The sequence below is a fragment of the Agelaius phoeniceus genome, chromosome 3 (genome assembly GCF_051311805.1).
Source record: "Agelaius phoeniceus isolate bAgePho1 chromosome 3, bAgePho1.hap1, whole genome shotgun sequence".
Taxonomy (NCBI): domain Eukaryota; kingdom Metazoa; phylum Chordata; class Aves; order Passeriformes; family Icteridae; genus Agelaius; species Agelaius phoeniceus.
This window is the reverse complement of record NC_135267.1, coordinates 39,067,458-39,087,461: the sequence shown is the minus strand read 5'-3', so window position 1 is coordinate 39,087,461 and position 20,004 is coordinate 39,067,458. Positions and strand designations below refer to the sequence as shown.

General features: G+C 36.0%; 1 protein-coding gene across 1 annotated transcript in view; it reads left to right on the top strand.

Moving 5' to 3' along the window:
* The window catches only part of NBAS (NBAS subunit of NRZ tethering complex), a 161,214-nt gene that overhangs the window by 46,000 nt on the left and 95,210 nt on the right, over window positions 1–20,004 (top strand). The window contains exons 24-32 of the mRNA XM_054630256.2: window positions 1,006–1,191; window positions 2,285–2,458; window positions 3,425–3,558; window positions 4,272–4,334; window positions 4,927–5,049; window positions 6,529–6,631; window positions 8,885–9,108; window positions 11,442–11,554; window positions 14,068–14,181. Of these exons, the coding sequence (XP_054486231.2) occupies window positions 1,006–1,191; window positions 2,285–2,458; window positions 3,425–3,558; window positions 4,272–4,334; window positions 4,927–5,049; window positions 6,529–6,631; window positions 8,885–9,108; window positions 11,442–11,554; window positions 14,068–14,181 (1,234 nt within the window). The remainder of the gene's footprint in view (window positions 1–1,005; window positions 1,192–2,284; window positions 2,459–3,424; window positions 3,559–4,271; window positions 4,335–4,926; window positions 5,050–6,528; window positions 6,632–8,884; window positions 9,109–11,441; window positions 11,555–14,067; window positions 14,182–20,004) is intronic.

Here is a 20,004-nt window from a genome sequence, read left to right as displayed (position 1 = left end):
CATGACCTATCACACACTGCTGTGTTATGCATATTGAGACATGCCTGTCACACATGTCACTGTCATGTCAGTAAATGGTACTGTCATGATTTCTTCCTGGCAGTTTTATTGTGTTTCTGTGGGACTACTATGGGGACTACTACGCAGCTTGTTTCTGCTTGATTTTCTTTATATGTTAAAAGTGTCTGAAGCTCTATTGCACATAAGAACAGAGCTCATCACTTGTGTGCTCTGGTTTTTTATTGCTTCTCAAGCCAATTTAGCTGCATGAAAAGGAGGGTGACTGGAAGTATCACTATAGGTTAGTTCTGATTTTTGAGTTCTTCTATTCGACAAGCCTGCACTCCACCAGGGCTCTTTATAATCATAGTTGCCTGTGATCTTAACAACCAATCAGTGGGTATGGAAATGAAAGCAACTTCCAAGGATCAGTTAAAGTATATAACATATAAATTAAGTTGCATTCTGCTCTTCAAGACTTATGTCTGCCTTGCTGAATATTTACAGCCAGTATTGTGTTCTTTGAAAACAAAACAGAACCTTTCATATGAAGGTAGTTTCAGTCACTGGAGAGAGACTGTCATTGGTTTTTGTGACGTAAAATGCAACAATTAAAATTACTAAATCATGGTCAGCTAGAAAAGTCATATTACACATCAGTTACCTGATGGTCTTAGTTTAGAGCAATCCTTTATATTCCATATGCTGAGATGAGCTGTGTGTGATCTCCAGAAGGACTAATGTTCTAATTTACATGCCTCTATACAATACATCTTGGTCAAAAACATCTAATGATATCGTCCCCTAAGATTAAGCACTTTGTGTGCTCTTCATAAAGCTGAGAAGGGCAATCCATTTAGGAATATGCAGTCCACAAAAACTTCTAGGAACTTGAAATTACCTATTAAGCAACAAGGGAATAAAATAGATGTACAGAAAGGACTCAGATTGACATTGGTGTTTGGCAAGCAGTTGTACAGCAGTGTTTTTTGAATTATTTTTCAGGTTGACTGTGCTCTGTCCCTTGTTCGTCTTGGCATGGAGAGGAACATTCCTGGTCTGCAGGTGCTTTGTGACAATCTGATCACTCTTGAGACAGTGGTTTATGAGACTGATGGTGATCGAACTTTGACTTTGAAGGAACTTTTAGAGATGAAGGACATTGAGAAGCTGAGACTGTTGATGAAGAATGTAAGTATTTTGAATAAATCAGTAAGTATACCTTGAAATCCAGTAACTCAGATTACCCTGGATCCTGTGTATATAAAGATGCTCATTTTTCTGGTAAACTCTCATCTATAATTCAGTAAAAATTCTACATTTTCACTGTTCTTTTTTTCTTTTTTCTTTTTTTTTTTTTTTTTTTTTTTTTTTTTTTTTTTTTGGTGGTATGGTTTATTTTTTTTTCTTTCTAAAAAAAGCTAAATTTGCTCAATTTGCTCAGTTTTCTCAAAGACCTACTTTATCCCTGGCTGAGGACTCAATGTTAATAAATCCTACCTGGAAAGCTGTGAATTGCCTTTTCATTGGCCTTTTTTTAAGGATCTTCATTGTAGCTCTTGATGATGCTGCAAATACAACAACATTGAATGTGTTGCTTGGATGTTTTTTGGTGTCTTTAAATATTATCATGAAATTTTTATATTTGCCTCTGCACCAGATGTGTGGTTTTGTCTCTGTACTGAGCTTGAGCATGGAATTTCAGAATAGAAAAAGACCTCTTGGAAGGGTTGAAAAATAGCTAGAGATGGAATGGGGATCTGAAAGTCAGAATTCAGTTGAAGAACACATAAGCACCAGAAGAAAATGGGAAAGTACTCAGAAATTAAATATAACTCTTTCTTTGGGTTTTTTTTTTGGGGGGGGGGGGGGGGTGGGTTGGTCTTTTTTTGTTGTTTTGGTTTTGGGTTTATGTAGCCACTCATGACTTGTTTTCTGAAATTCAGCAAGAATACAAGCCACTCATGACTTGCATTCTTGCTGAATTGCAGAAAGCAGTGCTACTCTGACTTGCTTGCATGGTCTTTCACTCATTCTAAGCTGCAGGAGGAAGGCAGGCTTTCCTCACATAATAGGTTTTCCTCCTGTTCTGCTCAGTTTCCCCAAGCCATTGGGTAGCAGGAAGATTGTTTCAGTGCTTCATGATGTTGTGATCTGTTTGTGATAGGTGAAGATAACTGTTTCAGTTATATTGATCAAAAAAGGTTCCGTTTGTTTTTTGCTTTTCCTGCTTGTTTTGGACCTGTTCTTAGATTTCCTCTTTGTAACTCTTTGTGCTTTCCAGTCCTCAGATGAAAAATATGTGAAGAATGTTTATCAGTGGATGATCCCTTTCCTCCACCGCTGTGAAAACCAGTCCCCTGGTCTTGCAAATACCCTTTTTAAAGAATACTTAGTAACATTGGCAAAGGAAGACTTGACTCTACCTCTGAAGATATTTCAGAATTCAAAACCTGATGTAAGTAAAGAGCTCTGTTGATTCTACTGGTTTCTTTGTAAATTCTTGTCCTGAAGAGGTGAATTCAAAAATAGTTAGTTCATCTAAGTCAGATCATCCTTCTCATCCTTCTAATCTTTCTTGTTTTCTTGGACCCAAGATTTCTTATGTTTTAGAAAACAGGAATTAAAAAGTTTTTTACCATAAATTTTAGTGCAACTAAACTGTCTTTGATGAGACTATGAAACTAATGTAATAATGATTCTAGCCTAGTAGAATAAAAATTATTGAATTGATTCTTCTTCTAAGCAATTTCCTGGTGACCTGTTTAAAGTAAATTCCTGGCATATTTCCTTTATAAAAAGTGGATATGAAAGAGTTTAATGATCTCACTTTTTTTCTTGAGGAATTTTACTAGGAGTAGATTTCAAGTTACTTCCCCCTCTCCTGCCTTCCACAGCAAATGTAAAGAATAAAGTGGGGGCCATTAGAATTGAGGTGAGAGATGAATGAGTAAGGGTTGAAGTTGCCTTCTGTGTGAGTGTTTCATGCTGTTTCTTTGGCTTAAATAATTATTCCAGAGCACACATGCACATATTTGCATGCTATTGCAATGAGTGTATGGACAGAAACCAACCAGCAAAGCACAATCACAGCTCTTTTATGTATGTTGGTACTGTTGTACGTATTAAGTAAGTCTGACAAATGTTTGCAGCAGTTGCCTTCTTCTGTCCTGCACCCTTTCCACTTCTCAAATTCAGAAAGGGTATAATTGCATTCCACTGTTCTTTCAAGTGTCTGCACTGCAGAAAACTAGTCAAGATAAGTTTCTGGTTGTGACTTTACCAGGTTGTTAGCAAGAGACCTTCTAATTGCACCTAAGACAGTTTATTTACTTGGACTACACATATTTTTATATTGAAAAGAAAATTAACTGTTGAATTAGAAGCAAGAAATAAAAACCAGTTTACATTCTTTTCTTGTTAGTGTCAGCCAAAAATTATTCCTGATCAGGACCAGCTTATGATTACGGCGTTGGAGTGTATTTACAACTGTGAGCGAGATGACCAGCTCTCTCTCTGCTATGATATTTTGGAATGCCTTCCACAAAGAGGATATGGGTAAACATTTTCAGCTAGTTATTTCTAAATATTTTAGAAATATTAAATATGGATGTTAATTAACACTTTAAAAAGGGTTGTTAAGTTACTAAAGGGTAGACAGAGTTACTGGAATATTCTATTCACCTCGAAGCTGCTGTTTCTGTAATGCATGTATCTATAGACTTCTGCTGTGTGCATATTCTACCAGTTACTGCAGCAAAACAAAGGTTAAAGTAGCAGCCTAGACCAAGGCTTCTGTATTGTTTCTTAGACTTTTACAGTCTGATGAATTGAGACCAAATGTTAGTGCTGTCTTACTGGTTTTGTGACAATAGTGGCATCTTGCACTTAACTTAAAAGCAGCAATACGTCCCTGTGAGAGAGGGGAGATAGAAAAAAACCTATTGAAGAAAGTGAAAGCTTGAAGAGGAGATAGCCTGTGATCTGTGAGGTGCAAACTATTCTTCCAGTATCTTTTACATGAAGGAAGGAGAGAGCCTGAGAAAAGTCTAAGGAAGAAGGAAGACCTTTGCTCTTGGGAGACTGAGGGACCCTCTAAATTTTAATTGTCTTTTACAGCAAGAAGCCCAACAGTTTTAATATTTGCAAGTAAACATATATTTGATTTTAATCAGGGAGTCTGTCAGACTGCTTATCTTCATATCTATCTAAGAGGAAATGATAAGGAGTATGTGTGTATGTATATATTTAATTGTGTGATATCATTACAGGCCTGAAACAGATAAAACTAAAACTCTTCATGATGAAGTAGACGAACTGGAACAAATTCTTAGGTATTTAATTTTGCTAAAATAAATAGTGTATTACAGAAATCACTAGGCATAGCCAGGAACTCTTTATGATAAGAAACTGGAAAAAATACTTATCTTTTTTTTTAATGCTGTCCACAAGATGATCTGGTTTTTATATTTGGAACATAGGCATTTTGAATTGTTGTATCTATTTGAATATTATACATCTTGGGTTTTTTTGGGGGGGGGCTTTGTTGGGGATATTTTTTAATTTGTTTGGTTGGGGATTTTTTGTTTTGCTTGTTTTATTTTTGGTGGGGTGTTATTGGCGAGGAGGAAGAGAGTGACCTGAGGTATTTGTTTTGATCTTGATACTATCTAATGCTTTGAATGATTAAAGACTAAAACTGTGAATGTGTGTCATCAAGTATTGGTGGTATGTGTTTACCCTACAGTATTATTAATATATTTTAAAAAACGTAGGTAATGTTACTCTGGCTAGTTGATACTGTAAGGGACTTTTTGGGACTGTTTGCATTTGCAGTGCATATTTTGAGAGAGCTTTCAGAGTCCTGCTGCTGCAGCAGTAGCTGCTCAGCCGTGCAGGGCTCTGAAGGGCTGTCTCTGTTTGCAGTGTGGCGGAGCTGCTGGAGAAGCACGGCCTGCAGAAGCCGGTTTCCTTTGTGAAGGACACCAAGGACAGTGCAGAGGAGGCTCGGAAGCTGATGGTCAGGCTGACCAGGCACACAGGTCGCAAGTTAGTATTCCCAGGGGAGTGGGGGACAGCAGGGGAAGGGCACTGAGGTAACAGAGCCTGCCTGCCTTCTTCCTGGCAGCAGGGAGCTGTGGTGTTCACCCTGCAGACAGTGGACATAAACACTTCTGTTGAGCTGATGATTAATGTGATTAGTGTTTTGGCTGCATTCTCCACTGTCAAAAATCTCTGCCTGCCTTCAAACCTGCTTAAGTATGTTAACGTGCCAGTAAACAAGCTTAAAATGCATACTCGCTGCAAAATACTGCAGGATGATGAACTGTGAAAGTTAACATATTGTGAAAAAGATCCTGTAAGACCTGTTGAATTTTACTGAGATCGTAGGATTTGTAAAATAATTCTTTGGTTTTTTGGCATGTTTCTTGGAATCCTTGTAATAGGGTAATTTATTGATTTTAGGTATTGATTCTATCAGTAGAATATATTCCCAGTATAATTTTTCAATTTTTCTAGTTTAACTCATCTTTCATTTAACTTATCTTTCAAATGCATATGAATTATTAAATGGCTCTTGGTATAAGCAGATAAAAATTTTGAATCATGGAAAACCAGACATAACTGTGGGTGATTTGTCTTTTTTAAAGCAAATATATGCAACAGTTTACCCATGATGGTAGAGTGTTATTTATATTTTTAGTAGTCTGAAAGCTTTTTAAGACCTTTAGAAACCTCACTTTAGAAAGATCAAGACAATGCCTCTGTAGGAAAAATGTTGATTTTTCCACTTCTGTTGGAGACCCTTTGTTTTGCCAAAGTAAAAGCTAATGCCACATGAGAAAATCACTATTAGCTGGAACTAGCTCATGCAATTTAAAAAGGTCTTTTTTTTAATCTGAAAAGCTCAAGATAATGTCAAAAAACATTCATAGTGTTTTTACTGGTAAAAGTTTTGGTAGAGCACAAGAAGTTGAAGCTTTGTGGATAAGCAGAGATTCATAGATCCAGAGGGTCAAAAACCTGAATACCACTCAATTTTAAGAAACAAAATCAAGTTGCAGCTTTATTCTCCTGTGATTGCATTCCATTGATTAGTCCTTTGAGATTGCCTACAATGAACAGCAGTTTAATGAGCCTCAGTTGCTGTTACAGACTTGGTTTTGCCCTGCAGTTCCCAGATCAGCAGGAAGATAGCACTGCCAACTTCCTGATGTATCGTGGAACATTATCAAAACCTACTTGGGGGATTTTGAGAAAGATGGCTTAAATCCCTGTCTTATCCCACAGAAAACAAAAAAAAGAACTTTGAGTACTGCATTGTTTTCAAACCATTTTATCTCACAGATACTGTTTTAATACTAATTAATATTAAAAGCCTTCTGTCTTTGAATCACTTCTGGTTAAAACTCTAATTAAATATTGAAATAAAGTTTGAGAAAACTTACATTTTTGGTGATGGAAATCTACTGCTTTTCTTTGAAACTGTTGGAGAAGTGAGTATTTAATTTTAAAAAATGTTTGTAGGCAACCGTCCGTTGGTGAGATGCAGTGGAAAGAATTGCTCCAGGATATGTTGGACATGCAGCAGAAAGTGTATAGGTGCTTACATTCAGATACTTGCTATGAGGTGAGTTTTTTGTCTTCTTACTGGCTTATGTCCCAAGTAAGCTACACATTCTTATTTCATATTGTTGTTCACAGGTGTAAATACATTTTTCTGTGTTATTACTTGGTTGCCTACTGCCTTTTTTCCCCCCAGTATTTTATTTAAGCAAAAAATTTCTGGTGTTTATTCATTTTGTCTAAAGCTCCTCTAATAAATACCATGTATATCTTTTATTAAAATTCAATTTTTTAGAAAGTTGAGTCAACTTTGTGAGATTTTCTTACATAGCCTGTAATTCTGTGTACAAATTTATTTAGCAATAAACACTCCAGACTAATGAAAATTAAATGTTATCTTCACTCAAGCATTTCTTAAACATGGAGTTCTGGTTTGATGATATTATCCAAGATCATTATAGGATTATGGACTTTCTGCTGCTTGCAATTGAAGTAAAACTATGTGAGATGAGAAATCTAATTTGAATGAAGGTAAAAACCCTTCCATGTGCATAAAGTCCAAACCGATGTCATTAGTATTTGCAAAAGATTGCTGTTAGACAGATGTAGAATTTGCTGTGACATATATTATTTATTTACATTTTCACTTCAATGTACTGCAATTTATTACAGATGCATTAGTATGTCACCTATAATTAATGTTTATATCAATACAGAAGCAGGTTTTATTGCAGTTTACAGAATTAATTGCTTATGTCTACCCCTCTGATTAGCTCTTTGGAGAAGTTTTAAAAGCAAATCAGAAAAAAAAAAAAGAAGGAAAAAGACAATGCTATTCAACTTCTATATGAGAAAAATCACTCCTTTTCTGTAGTTGCACGGCTAGAAACACTGCAACACGTTTAATAGCCATGATTTTGTGGTGGGCTACAATTTAGGGTACTTGAATTTTTTTGTAAGTGCATGTTAAGAAATTGTTATACTAGAGCACTCTGCAAATAAGGCATTTGCTTTACTCAGATCTTAATGTAATTTTTCTATTAACATTATTATTTTTTAACTCTGAAACATGATTAAAATAGAAACACAAGGGTTTTGGAAAAAGATATTATGTAGGAGTGCTGAAAATGCTTTGAAATGTAGTGCTGTCATATGCAATTATACTTTGATGACTTCAAAATTGATAAATTGATGAGGCAGTACGGATTTGCAATCCCATGTGAGGTTTGGCTATTTTTTAGCATGATGCTTGCTCTCTTCTTTTTCCATGCATAGTGAATTCTGTCTCCTTGGCTTCATAAATTTTGAGAGAGGTAAATGTTCTGTGTGTGATCTTTGAGGGGGAAGAGTCCGCTATGATATTTTGCATCTCTTGCTGTTCCTTGAGGCTTGATATGTTGTAAAATGGAAGATAATCCACTTGTGTGATGTTCTTTAAGAACCACTGAATTGTTTTCCTTTCCCAGAGCATGAGATGGTTTGGAGAGGGTCTTCCTAGAAAAGAAGTGTCTTGAAATAAAGTATGATTGGATAGAGTGCTTAATAGTCTCCTTCATGCCCTCTTTACCATGAAAAGTTGGACCAGATGATCTTTTGAGATCCCTTCCAACCTTGGCCCTATGATTCATTTATCCTCTTGAATTTGTTATGAACTTTTAAACCTTTGATAAAGGCCATATTGCTGCAGCTGTGATATTTCTGAAATGATTACCTTTTTTATGTTCCTTTTCATTAGCACAGTAATGACTGTGCTCAAGAAAAAAATAATTTTTTTAAGGAATTGAGGTTGAGTGTCTTAAATTGGGCAAAATTCCTACCTTGAAATAAATCAGGTGTTTTGTGGCAGATGCTGCATTATATGAGTTTGCATTCTTTGAAGATAGTCTTGATTGAAATTTAAAGAACATCTTGTATACTCAGTTCTAAATAATTTTAGTTACTTTAGGAATACAAAATTTCTTCTCTTACATTGTTGGTTTTAAGGTCTTAATAATGAACTACCCTTTCAGATTCTTACATTGTATTAATACCTGAGAATGTAGGTATATTGTGGTGTCTTAAGTCATACTGTAAAAAGACAATTGATTTTTTTTTTAACTTCCAGTAAATAGAAACTAGCTACTAATTAATTTTAGCTTTACTTAAGTGCATTGTAGAAGTACTTCCCTTGGTAGAAGTTAGATTTTCTGCTTGGACTGAGTATATTCTTTTGATTCAAATATCCTTGTATTCTAAGGGGTTAATGCTATACAATACAGATAAGCTTATTTGAAGCTACTGCTCCTGCAGGTTTTTAAATTACTGTTCTTTCTTTTAGATATTCACCGAAAGTCTCCTATGCTCAAGCAGTATCGACAATATCCACTTGGCTGGGCAAATGATGCACTGTAGTGTTTGGTCAGTGGATCTTCCAAGTTCATCAAAAGGGAAGCCACAGTACCGGGTCAGCTATACCAGAAGCATTGAGCTGGTTTTGGCTGCTGGTAGAGAATATTTCAATTCTTCAACCAGTTTGACTGATAGCTGTATGGAATTGGCCAGGTACCTTTACAACCATCATATGCATAAACACAACTGATGTAATGTTGTCATAGCATTATTTGCTAGTATCACTCCCCCACCCAGTCTTCTGTTGGGAATCTTTCTCATAAGCAGGCTCTGGAAATACAGAGTAGTGTTGCTTTTAATCCAAGGAGTTTAAAGACCCCTTTGATGCCTAAGGGTTCTGTGACCAGCTTTTCTCTTAGGGTTTTATGGTGATATTTCAAAATGCATTTAGCTCAAATACTTGCTATGAGTTGTGTGACCCTGTGGTTATTCTGTTTAGTAACATGTTTTGGTCCTCCTCTGATTTACCTTCAATCAGTTTTTTCATGGTAACTTAACTTGAGTTTCTGTGAGTGATTATCATGTAGCCTTTGTGTATGAGGTGGTTTAGGTGGAATGTATTTACAGAATCACTAGGGTGGGAGAGGCCTTTAAGATCATCAAGTCCAACCCATGCCCTAATACCTCAGCTAAACCGTAGCACTGAGTGCCGCATCCAAATTTTTTTTAAACACATCGGGGATGGTGACTCTGCCACCTCCCTAGGCAGACAATTCCAGCTTCTCTGTAGTTCTTCTATTCCACTCCTATTTTAATCTTGAGCCTGAAATATTTGTCAATATGCCTGAAAAATCTGCTGGATTCAGATGGAATTTTCAGCTAACATGCAATTTTGTTTTTGATTTAAAATGTTTATTAATTAACTAGTGGAGAAAAAATAGGGCAGACTGGACAAATCAAATATTTTCCTAATCTAACGTGTATGGTGATTTTAGCCATTTAAAATGAGATGAGTTGCCATCTGGACGAGCTCAAGACATGAAGCTCATAATGCTCATGAAGTTCAGCAAGACCAAGTGCTGGTGCTGCAGCTGGATTTGGGCAACCCCCTCTGTTACTCCAGGCTGGAGGGTGAGCAGATCCAGAGCAGCCTGGCTGAGAAGGACTTGGGGGTGCTGTGGGTGAGAGGCTGGACATGACCAACCATGTGCCCTTGCAGCCCAGGAAGACAAATGTGCCCTGGGCTGCATCCAAAGCAGCGTGGGCAGCAGGGGAGGGAGGGGATTCTGCCCCTCTGCTCTGCTCTGCTCTGCTCTGATGAGACCCCACCTGGAGTGCTGCATCCAGCCCTGGGTTCCCAGCACAGGAAGGACATGGATCTGTTGGAGTGAATTCAGAGGGATGAAGCATCTCTCCTGTGAGGAAAATCTGAGAGTTGGGATTGTTCAGCCTGGAAGAGAGAAGGCTCTTGGATGACCTAAATGTGCCCTTCCAGTATCTGAAGGACACTTGCAAGGAAGACAGAGAATGACTTTTTACAAGGGCATATAGTGGGACAAGTAGTAATGGTTTCAAACTGGAGGAGAGTAGGTTAATTTAGATGTTTTAAAAAAAATCTTTACTGTGAGGGTGGTGAGACACTGGATCAGGCTGTCCCCAGTAGTTGTGGATGCCCCATCCCTGGAAGTGTTCAAGGCCAGGTTGGATAGGGCCTCTTGAGCAACCTGGTCTAGTGGGAGGTGTCCATGCCCATGGCAGGGGAGTTGGAACTTGATGATGTTTAAGGTCCCTTCCATCCTATGACCATTCTATGATTCTGTGATTTTGCATATTGATTTTCTTTGTTCAGTGTGTATTAGTAAAACTACATGTGACTACACTGTACCAGAATGCAGCTTGTATTTAAAAAAACTATCTAAAAGCTTATTACGAGAATATATTATTCATGTGATTTAAAAACTCTATTTAGAATAATGTGCTCTTAATAATTTCATGCGTTAATTCACCTTCAGAGGAATTTAGTGGGGTTTTTTGTTGTTTTTGAATAAGCTTTGTTTTATTTTTTGTACCTAGTTGAGAAAACTGAATTTGTGACAATGACTGTTAGCATTTCACTTCCAGTCAACTTTTTACAGTGTTTTGCTTTTCTAACTTCTACTATATGGCAGTACCAAAGCACTGTATTGGTAGGAGAAATATTTCTCAAAATAATTATGTTTTTAAGTACATATACCTTCAACATAATTTATAAATACATTGCAGATCTAAATTCAGGAGGGTTTAGGTGATGTGCTTATAACAACCAGTTGAAGGCAATACCAAAATAGAAATTTGTTAAAACATTTAGCCAGCTATAAGAGTTAGACTGTGTCAAACACCTCCCATGTGCATTACAAAAGCAGTGAGTATTCTGACATTTCATAAGCACAGTTAATTATTGATGGTGGTTGTTTTGTTTTGTTTTACTCACCAGTTAACTTTTCCCACAAGTTTAATTTTAAATGTTTTCATCAGACTTCAGAAAAATGTGTTTTGTTCTAATTTAGGTGCTGTCTACAACTCATTGAAGACAGTCCGAGTGCTGTTCAGGAGGAGTTGGACCTCATTCGTGCTCTGGGTTACCTGGAAGAGTTTGGTGTGAAAATATTACCGCTGCAAGGTACTGCTTAATTTTATTCTTTATATGATTATTTTAATCATAGCACACTTATGTAATAGTAACTATTTCTCATGCATATTTATGCCTATAATTCAAGTAAAGAGTCCATATACTGCCTCCAAGCAGTTTACAGGCACATATTAAAAACACTATATTTTTAATAGAATTTTTTAGCTTGTGAGGCAAGAACAATATTTGCATATGGTGTCTTTGTTTTTTGACTTTTAGCACAACTTTAAAATAGAATATCAAGTATATGAAACTCCTGGTGATTGAATAGAAATTGAGCTCATCTTTTATTTACCAAATAATCTGCACTTGGCTGTGTGCTTTAAAATAACAGGTACGAGAGATGTACTTCATGTCAGGCAGTGTTCATGTCTCCACTGGGCTGTTTCATTGTGAAGTATATAAAACCCAATGACAGTGGAAGTGAACTTTTACAAAGTATTTCTTCTGATGATGTGCTTAAAATGAAATCTTTTGTAGCTCCAACTGCAGTGGAACAGAAAGTTGTTGGACAAAGGTTGGAATGAAGTTATGATTATGTACAATGAAATTGCATGAACCCTACTCATGGAACTGGCAGAGATGAGAACTAAGCTGTGAGATGTGCTGATGATAATGTTTTGCTTCTGGCATTGTGCAGAGAAATACTGGGATTTATGGAAAGCACTTCTGGTGCTTTCCATATCATGGAAAATGAAGTAGATGTTCTCAGCAGCTGTTGTTACATTACTTTGGTGTTCTCTTTTTTCCCAAGTATTTATTCAAGTGAATTGATGCTCCAAATGTTATAATCAGAAATCTTAACATTTCTGGACTGAGAGTGTCTGATTTTTAGATCTTGCAGTATTGGTCAGTTGATTTCTAGAGTAAAATTTTTTTCCAGTCTGTTTGTTCAGCCTGTAAAAAGGTACATGTATTTTCTTCAACTTTTTTTGATGTGGACATGGAGATATCATTTAAAAAAAGGAATGACATTATGCTGCATTAACAGAATGTGTGATACTACTGATCTAGATTAATTAGAATATATGAAATCATGCATGTAATTTCATTAATGATCCTGACATCCTTGCTTCAGTATCTTTCATGTAAATCAAATTAATCTAATAAGATTAAAATTATGTTTTCAAGTTTTAATGAAAGCCTTTAAATGATCTGTTACTTTGATAGAATGTCATTAAAGTAGCTCTAAGGATCAGCTGTTCTTGCAGCAATAGTCTTTTAGCAATAGACTTTTATTTGCAGTTCTGTGTTTAGTTTTCTGTAGATCTTCCCCCACTTCTATTTTAGCAAAATTAACAGTTTAAGTTTATGAACTACCATTATGCTATGTTGTAATAAAATCTGGTTTGAAGGCTCCGTCTTAAAATAAAATATGAAGACAAATCCATCTTTAAGTGTTTGACCCACAGTATTGTATCAGATTACTTTTAGTTATATAATGTATTAAAAATTCCTGCTTAAATAATCAGTAACTGAAAACATTTTCTTGCTAAATACTAATATATGCCTGTGATAGAATATTAAAAATGAAACTAAAAATATGACCTTTTCTTGCTCTTCCATTCTTATTCATTTCAGTCTAATTTCCAGAATTAATAGTTTTCATTATACTAATATGTCTTTGCTCTTATTTAGAGGCTTAATATCCTGTTTTAAGCCCAATATGCTGATGCAGAGTTTATCCCCATGCAGCCATTCACTCTTACTGAGTGTTAAGTGGGATATCTGCATGCTGTTCCTCTGTGTTCTGAGAACTTGCATAGTATGAAAGCATCACCTTTTAGAGCAGCAGCCTGAAGTTAGCCACCCACTAATGAGCTAAATAGAGCACTCGAATCAGTTCATGATATTAAATGATGCAGTTAAAATAGTTGTTTAATTCTTGGTAAATTTTTTTTTTTGAAACACAGTACTAATTATAAGCTGCTCAGGATATGGTTGAAAGAACCTGGTGATTTGCAGGCTATCCTTCCACTTCTTCAGGAAATTTTTAAGTGAATTAAAAAGAGCTGAAGCGTTTGCTAATGACAGTTCTTTCAGTCTGTATGATGTATCTTGTCCATGCTAAATAAATGAAATCTTAGTTGCAACATTCTAAACAAAAGTTAATGCCTGTATTAGCAGTCTTATGGGATATTGCAAAAATTATAATTTAAAAAAAATAAAATATAAAGGTATATCAGTTAATTGTACACATTTTAAAAGAGTGAATGTGAAAACATGTAACAAAAAGAGTTTTCATTCAGGTCAGTTGTCTCTCTTTGCTCCCTTCACAGCCTGACTTGCTGATGATTGGAGCTGGATATATCCTGTGTTGTTATTTTAACTTTTCTGTTTACAGGTATAATTGAGGATCTGCATGCAAGCAGCTTTGAGCTGGTTTTCAGATTGTGTTTGCATTCTTATATTCCCCAGCAGTCCTTCTGTCCTGTGCTGTTTGAGCAGGAACACAGCAGTCAAGTTCATTTGTGCAGTCTCTAAACCAGTTCTCCTTTCAACAGTGCGTTTGTGCTCCGATCGACTCAGTCTCATCAAGGACTGTCTGGCTCAGATGTCAACAAACTATAAACAGCCTGCTAAGCTCCTGGGACTGGCAAACCTGCTGAGGGTTGCAGGTGAGCTGTGCTAATAATACACTGAACTGCAGTGCAATGAACATTCATGTTATGCTTTAGGATATTGGAGGTGATTGTTAGAATATGCATTCAAAGATACCACTAAAAAGTCACCTGGAAGGGTAGTCATTGGGGAGGAATGAGGCATTTCACATGAGGGGAATATTTCATCTCTAAAACAGCTGAAATGGTCAGCTGCTACATTCTGCTAATACCTGAAATAAAAAAAATGCCTTATCCAATCTAGAGTTGGAGTAAAGGCTGATTTCAGATTGGAGGAGTTGTGGCTGAGAATATCTTGTTTTACAGGTAATTGGTAGGGAATTTGCTGAAATTACTGTGACTGCTATTACCTCTGTCAAATAAGGTAGCCTGATTTAATAATAGTTTCATTTAAGATACAGGAGGAAAAATAATCTGTAAAGCATGAATTTTAGCTGTTACACTTCAGTCTATGCTGCATGTATCTCCTTTGGGCACTAAAAATAATGCATTCAGTTGAGTATTCATTTGAAGAGCTGAACATCTTCAAAGATTGAATCCTGAGGATATTAGGAGAATTTTTTATGGCCTTTTTTATGGCCCACCCAAAGTATCTGCTTTTTGATTTTTTTTTTTAGTTTTGAAAAATACTTAATCAATGTAGCTGTAAACACCATACTGCTGTATCTTTAGGCTGTAGAAATAGAATATAGAAATATAAAATATTTTATATTTTATGGCATGGCATATAAAATCAATGCATTCCAGCTTTGTTACTAAAACATGCCCGGCTAATTCTTTTCTCCCTCTCTATTTGTTAAATCGTGTAAGATTTTTTTTCTCACGTTTTCGTGAGGCTTAATACTGGCTATTTTTTGCATAGTATTATCAATAGGAAGGGAGATCCTTGAGACAGTTTTGTGAGGTTGAGAACAGAGGTATGGAAATTAAGCTGTTGACCTCCCAGGATACCTTGATCCTAAGGAAAGGAGTCACAGGAAACGTCCTCACTCTGGTCAGCACAATGCTGCTATGTGAAAGGTGGAAGAGGGGGTGGGATGGTACCATGATGAGTAGCTGGATCCAATCTACATATTTAACATGTAATCCATAAAAAATTTTGAGTGATAGTTGTAACTTCTTTTTCTTTGCTTGTAAGGCTTTTGGGGGAAAAAGAAAGTCTCCCTTATTGGTTCATATGATAAGATTACTGTACTGCTCGCTCTTTCTCTTCTCTGCTTTGTCCTATGCAGATCAAGTTAAAATCCGTGAATTTTTCTTAATATTCTGGGTTCTTTGTGCTAATGTTGCTGATTTTTGTTTTACCTTCTTTTTAAATCTAAGTGATTTGCTTTGTGTGAAAGAAGGAAAAACAGTATCCAGAGAGGTTCTATAAAGGTTTGTCCAGCAATGTTATCCTAGTGCCTTAGCTGTAGGATTTACAGTGCCCTCATATGTACCTTTGAAAAGAGATCAGACTCATGGCTCCCATCTCCAGAGACTGAAAGATGGCAGTCCCTGCATAGTATGTAGAGAACTTGTGGGAATTTGTATGGAGTTCATTGATACAGTAGTGTCTGTGTGCTAGTGTTATAATCACAGTGACACCTACTGAATCACCACTGAAAAGAGAGATTTAATATGTATTTAAGATGATCATACAGATGATGAAATGGCCCCCCAGTTCTTCTCTTCCATGCACTTACCAGGCTAGAGAAAACCAGAAGATGAATGTGTGAGATGGTTAATTTTTAAACAGGTGAATGATTTAAAAACTACTACTTACTCTACTGGTGACATACTTACCTTGCAAGAGTTGGGCTCTCTGAGTTAGTGGTTAACCTTGGGAGTAATGCTGAGGTTGCTCCTATGGTAAGTCGGGAATTTTAGTAGTAAAATTATATTTCAAGAGTGAGTCTTGGTAAGGAATACACTATTTAGACATTTTTCTCTTATGCTAAATATACAAGTAACTTGGTCACTTTCAAAGTAATCTTTTGCTTATAGAATAACATTAATTTATTTGAAAGGAAAATACAGCAAGACAATATTTTCAGTAGTGACTTTCTGTGGAGGGGGATGTGAGGTGTTTTTTAAATTTTGTTTTACATATGTAGTTGCAAGATTTTTTGATTAAAAGCTGTTTCACTGTCACTGAAGGATAACTAGTTGTATTGCTTATAATGGAAAGCTGTCATCTATAGAGAACATTCATTTATGAGTAAAATACAGATTTGGTATGAGAATGCCATAGTTGTGAATTTTATCTAAACCTAATTGTTGTAGGAGATGGTCCATTGAAAACAGATTTATTTAATTTTAAGAAACTCAGTATTTTTTAAATATACTTGTTTGCTTGTTTTTCTGGATTTGGAAGCTGTAAATGGCATACCACTGTTATTGCAAATTTTTTGTGCCTGACTCTCTAGCCCATTGACAAGTATCCACAAGATTGGCCAGCAGCATACAAAAGAAACATGATTGTCATCGTTTCAAAGCATGCATGTAAATACAATATTTTCTCCATTATTTAAGAAAGGCTGCAGAGCGTTACTCTTTGGTCCTCTGTGTACCTCTGATGAGTGATGGAATAGGTGACCTTGCACTGAATTTAAAGTCTTAGAATTTGAGTAGCTAGGTTATTAATACCTTTTAAAACAGCTTTTAATTGTAATGCTGGTATAGCCTTAATCATAGTCTGTAATGAGGAGCGCTGTATAATTTGATGGTAGAGATTAAAAACATAAATTGAAACAGGACATGTAGAAATGGTATTTATCTATCTGTCAACTTGTAATTTAAGTTACTGAGTTACAATGAATTATTAATATTAATATTATTAATACTGTTTTTAATATGATGAAGAGTTATATTAGGACTTGGCAGCCCTGTTGTGTGATAACAAACACTAGTATTATTCTACAAATTACTTTATAGACAAAAGGGCAGATCCTGCATACAGATTCTAAGATTTTTGAATTAGCATACTTTAAATTTGATATTAGAAAAGGTAAAGCTTCCCTGCAGTTTTAGGATGGATAGTCTTTGTTTGCAGGTGTAAAACTACTGGGAAAGGATATCATGATTTCAAACAGCTTCTGATGAAAGCAAATGGTTTTGTTGAGATATTTTGGGATAGGTCTGGATTTTGAAAAAGAGGATTGAGCTTTACAGACTCAATGAAGAATTAGATAAAATGATGCCAGGAGAAAGATTTGATTTTTGTCCTTAATTGGTTTTCACTGCTTACACAATTACCCTGAGCCACCTTTGCTGTGTAGGAAGTTCTGATTTTGTCCTCTGGAACATACTTACTGGTATTGGTTATGCTTGTTTGAAGTTGTAGGTCCCTTCTGTTCCAAATCCACTTTGTAGAGTGTTGTCTTGTGTTTTGTCTGCTCAGTGGAGAAATTTGTTTCAGTATTTTCCCCTCTTTGCTTCCCCTGCCTCTCCACCTTGTATAATTACTGATTGGAAAGACCTGCTTGCTGCATCTGTCCATGTCTATATAAATTTTTATGTGTGTCCATATACAGCATAAAGTATATGCTATGTTTTATTATATGTAATAGATAGCCTATAAAATCTTAAGAACATATATATTTTAATTTAAATTTTAAAAGAATGCATTTCTTGTGGATGCAAGGGTAGATTGCACAGAATCATTATTAAGGAGCTTTGTGAACTATGTATTCTGAATACGGTTTGCTTTGAGAGCAACACTGAAAATTAGTAATAGAATTTATATTCATACTTATCAAAGTTAAAATCTTTCTTAGGTAATGATATATCAGCTAGCTTCTTAATTGCTTAAAAGTATTTGATTAATTACAGTGAACTCTACTTAAGCCTCATGTCACTACCTCTGTAAAGTAAGCCCACAACTGTTATCTTAATTTCACAGATGGGTAAAGTGAGTGAGGAGGAATGTGCTCAGCATGACAGCCAGAAAATCTGCACATGCTCAGGGAGCTGGAGCTGTTCTGTGTCTTGCAATCCTCACTTAACTTGTGCTCTTTGTTAAGAATGGGTGTCACAAATTCATGTTATGCAATTACTTGAGTAGATGTGTGCAAAAAAAAAAAGTGGGAAAAAAGCTTCTGTATCAGAAATCAGGAGCATCCTCTCTACTCGTACTGTATGTCAAAAAGATCTGAGTGTTGGTCATTATTTCCTTTGTCAGACTCTCTAGAAATGTCTCCATTATTCCCTTTTCTCTATGGTAAATTTATTTAATTTTAATATCCATAAGTGAATCTATTAGCTTTAAGCTTTGCTGAGATTCCTTAGTTAAAGCTTATTTTTGAAATCTATTGATCTTAACATTGACTTTCTTGCATTTGGAATTAACAATGTAGATGGCTTCTGATCTCCTAAATCTAGGCAACATGGAATTTCTGAAGTACAATGTTGATATCATTTGACTTCTAAGTTTTAATGGCATGATTTAATTTGGGATAATGTTATTTTATCCACTCAAAAATAGCATGCATCTTACCCAAGGTATTTCAGTAAGCTTTTTTCATTATATAATCCAGATTGGATCCAAGCTTTTAAAAAGTATTTCAATATCTTTTAATTCTCAAGGAAAAAAAATTCTACTATTTCTGAGCTTTCATGTTTTTTCTCTCATTATTTTTATTATAACCTCAGAATCATCTAGGGAATCATCTAGGGTATCCCCTTCCACTTTCCGGTTTCTGAATTTGAGTCTGTCAGGTGTTACCATTAAGGCTTGAAGCAGAATTACTATGTAATATAATCAGGTCACCATTTGAAGAATTTTGTCATTTCTATCTTGGCTTTAAGTCATGGATAGCTGTCAGAATGGCAAGGGAGACAATTTAGACTTCAAAACTTTTCCTTTTATGAGACTTTATTATTAAAATACCATCAAATTATATGTTTACAAAGCTGAAGCAGTGAGTTTTTCTATACCTGAATAGAAGATGATGACTAAACTGCAGCAGTGAGCATTATCAGTCACTGCATGGTTAATGAAAGGTATGTGGAAAAGGGCTTCCCTCAGGGATTCAAGGAGTAACACTGGAGCCAGTGATTGTTCTCTGCCATAACAGTGAATGCCAAGGTAATGGAAATGTTAGTGAGTTATCCTTTTATTTTCACACTTGTGCGTTTTAAAACATGCAGAGTTGTATTCTCCTGCATCAAAAGTCCTTGGCTGAAACATTGGGGATGGGGACCCTGATACCATACAGCTGCTCAAACACAGTTAAAGAAACCATTCCTTGATCCAAATGTTCTTCCTTTCTTTCTTTCAGTCCCACTCATTTTTAAGTGGGCATAAATAGCAGTGATTATTTTGCCTGAAATCTGAGGGATAATAGTTTGATTGTTTCTCTTGACTTTCCTTTGTGCCTGCTACTTAGTCAGATCTCTCTGTAAGAAGTCAAGCTGTCAGGGTGAAGTGGGCATCAGGAGTGGCAAGTACGTGTCCCTCGCTCAGAGAAATGACAGTTCACATTTAGCTTGTGAGGATAGAAGCATCTCTTTGTCATCTGTAATTGCTTTTGCCCGAATGAGAGGTTCCCAGGTTCCAGAGGGCATAATTTTGCAACAGGAGAGCCTTGAATGTGATTAATTTGCAGCATTGAGTGCTGGCAGTATATTGAGCAGGAGGCTGGAAGATAAAATGATGGGAAGGTAACCTGTTCTCTCAGCTGAGTTAGTTGTGATGTGCAGGGATTAGGGGAGCCTTGATTGAGTTCAATAATTAGGGTAACTTCACTTGCCTGAATGTCATTGTACTGCAACTGCTACAGCTTTCCTTTTGAGAAAGCTTTAAAGAGAAATTTACTTTGTCCATGGTGATGGATCTGC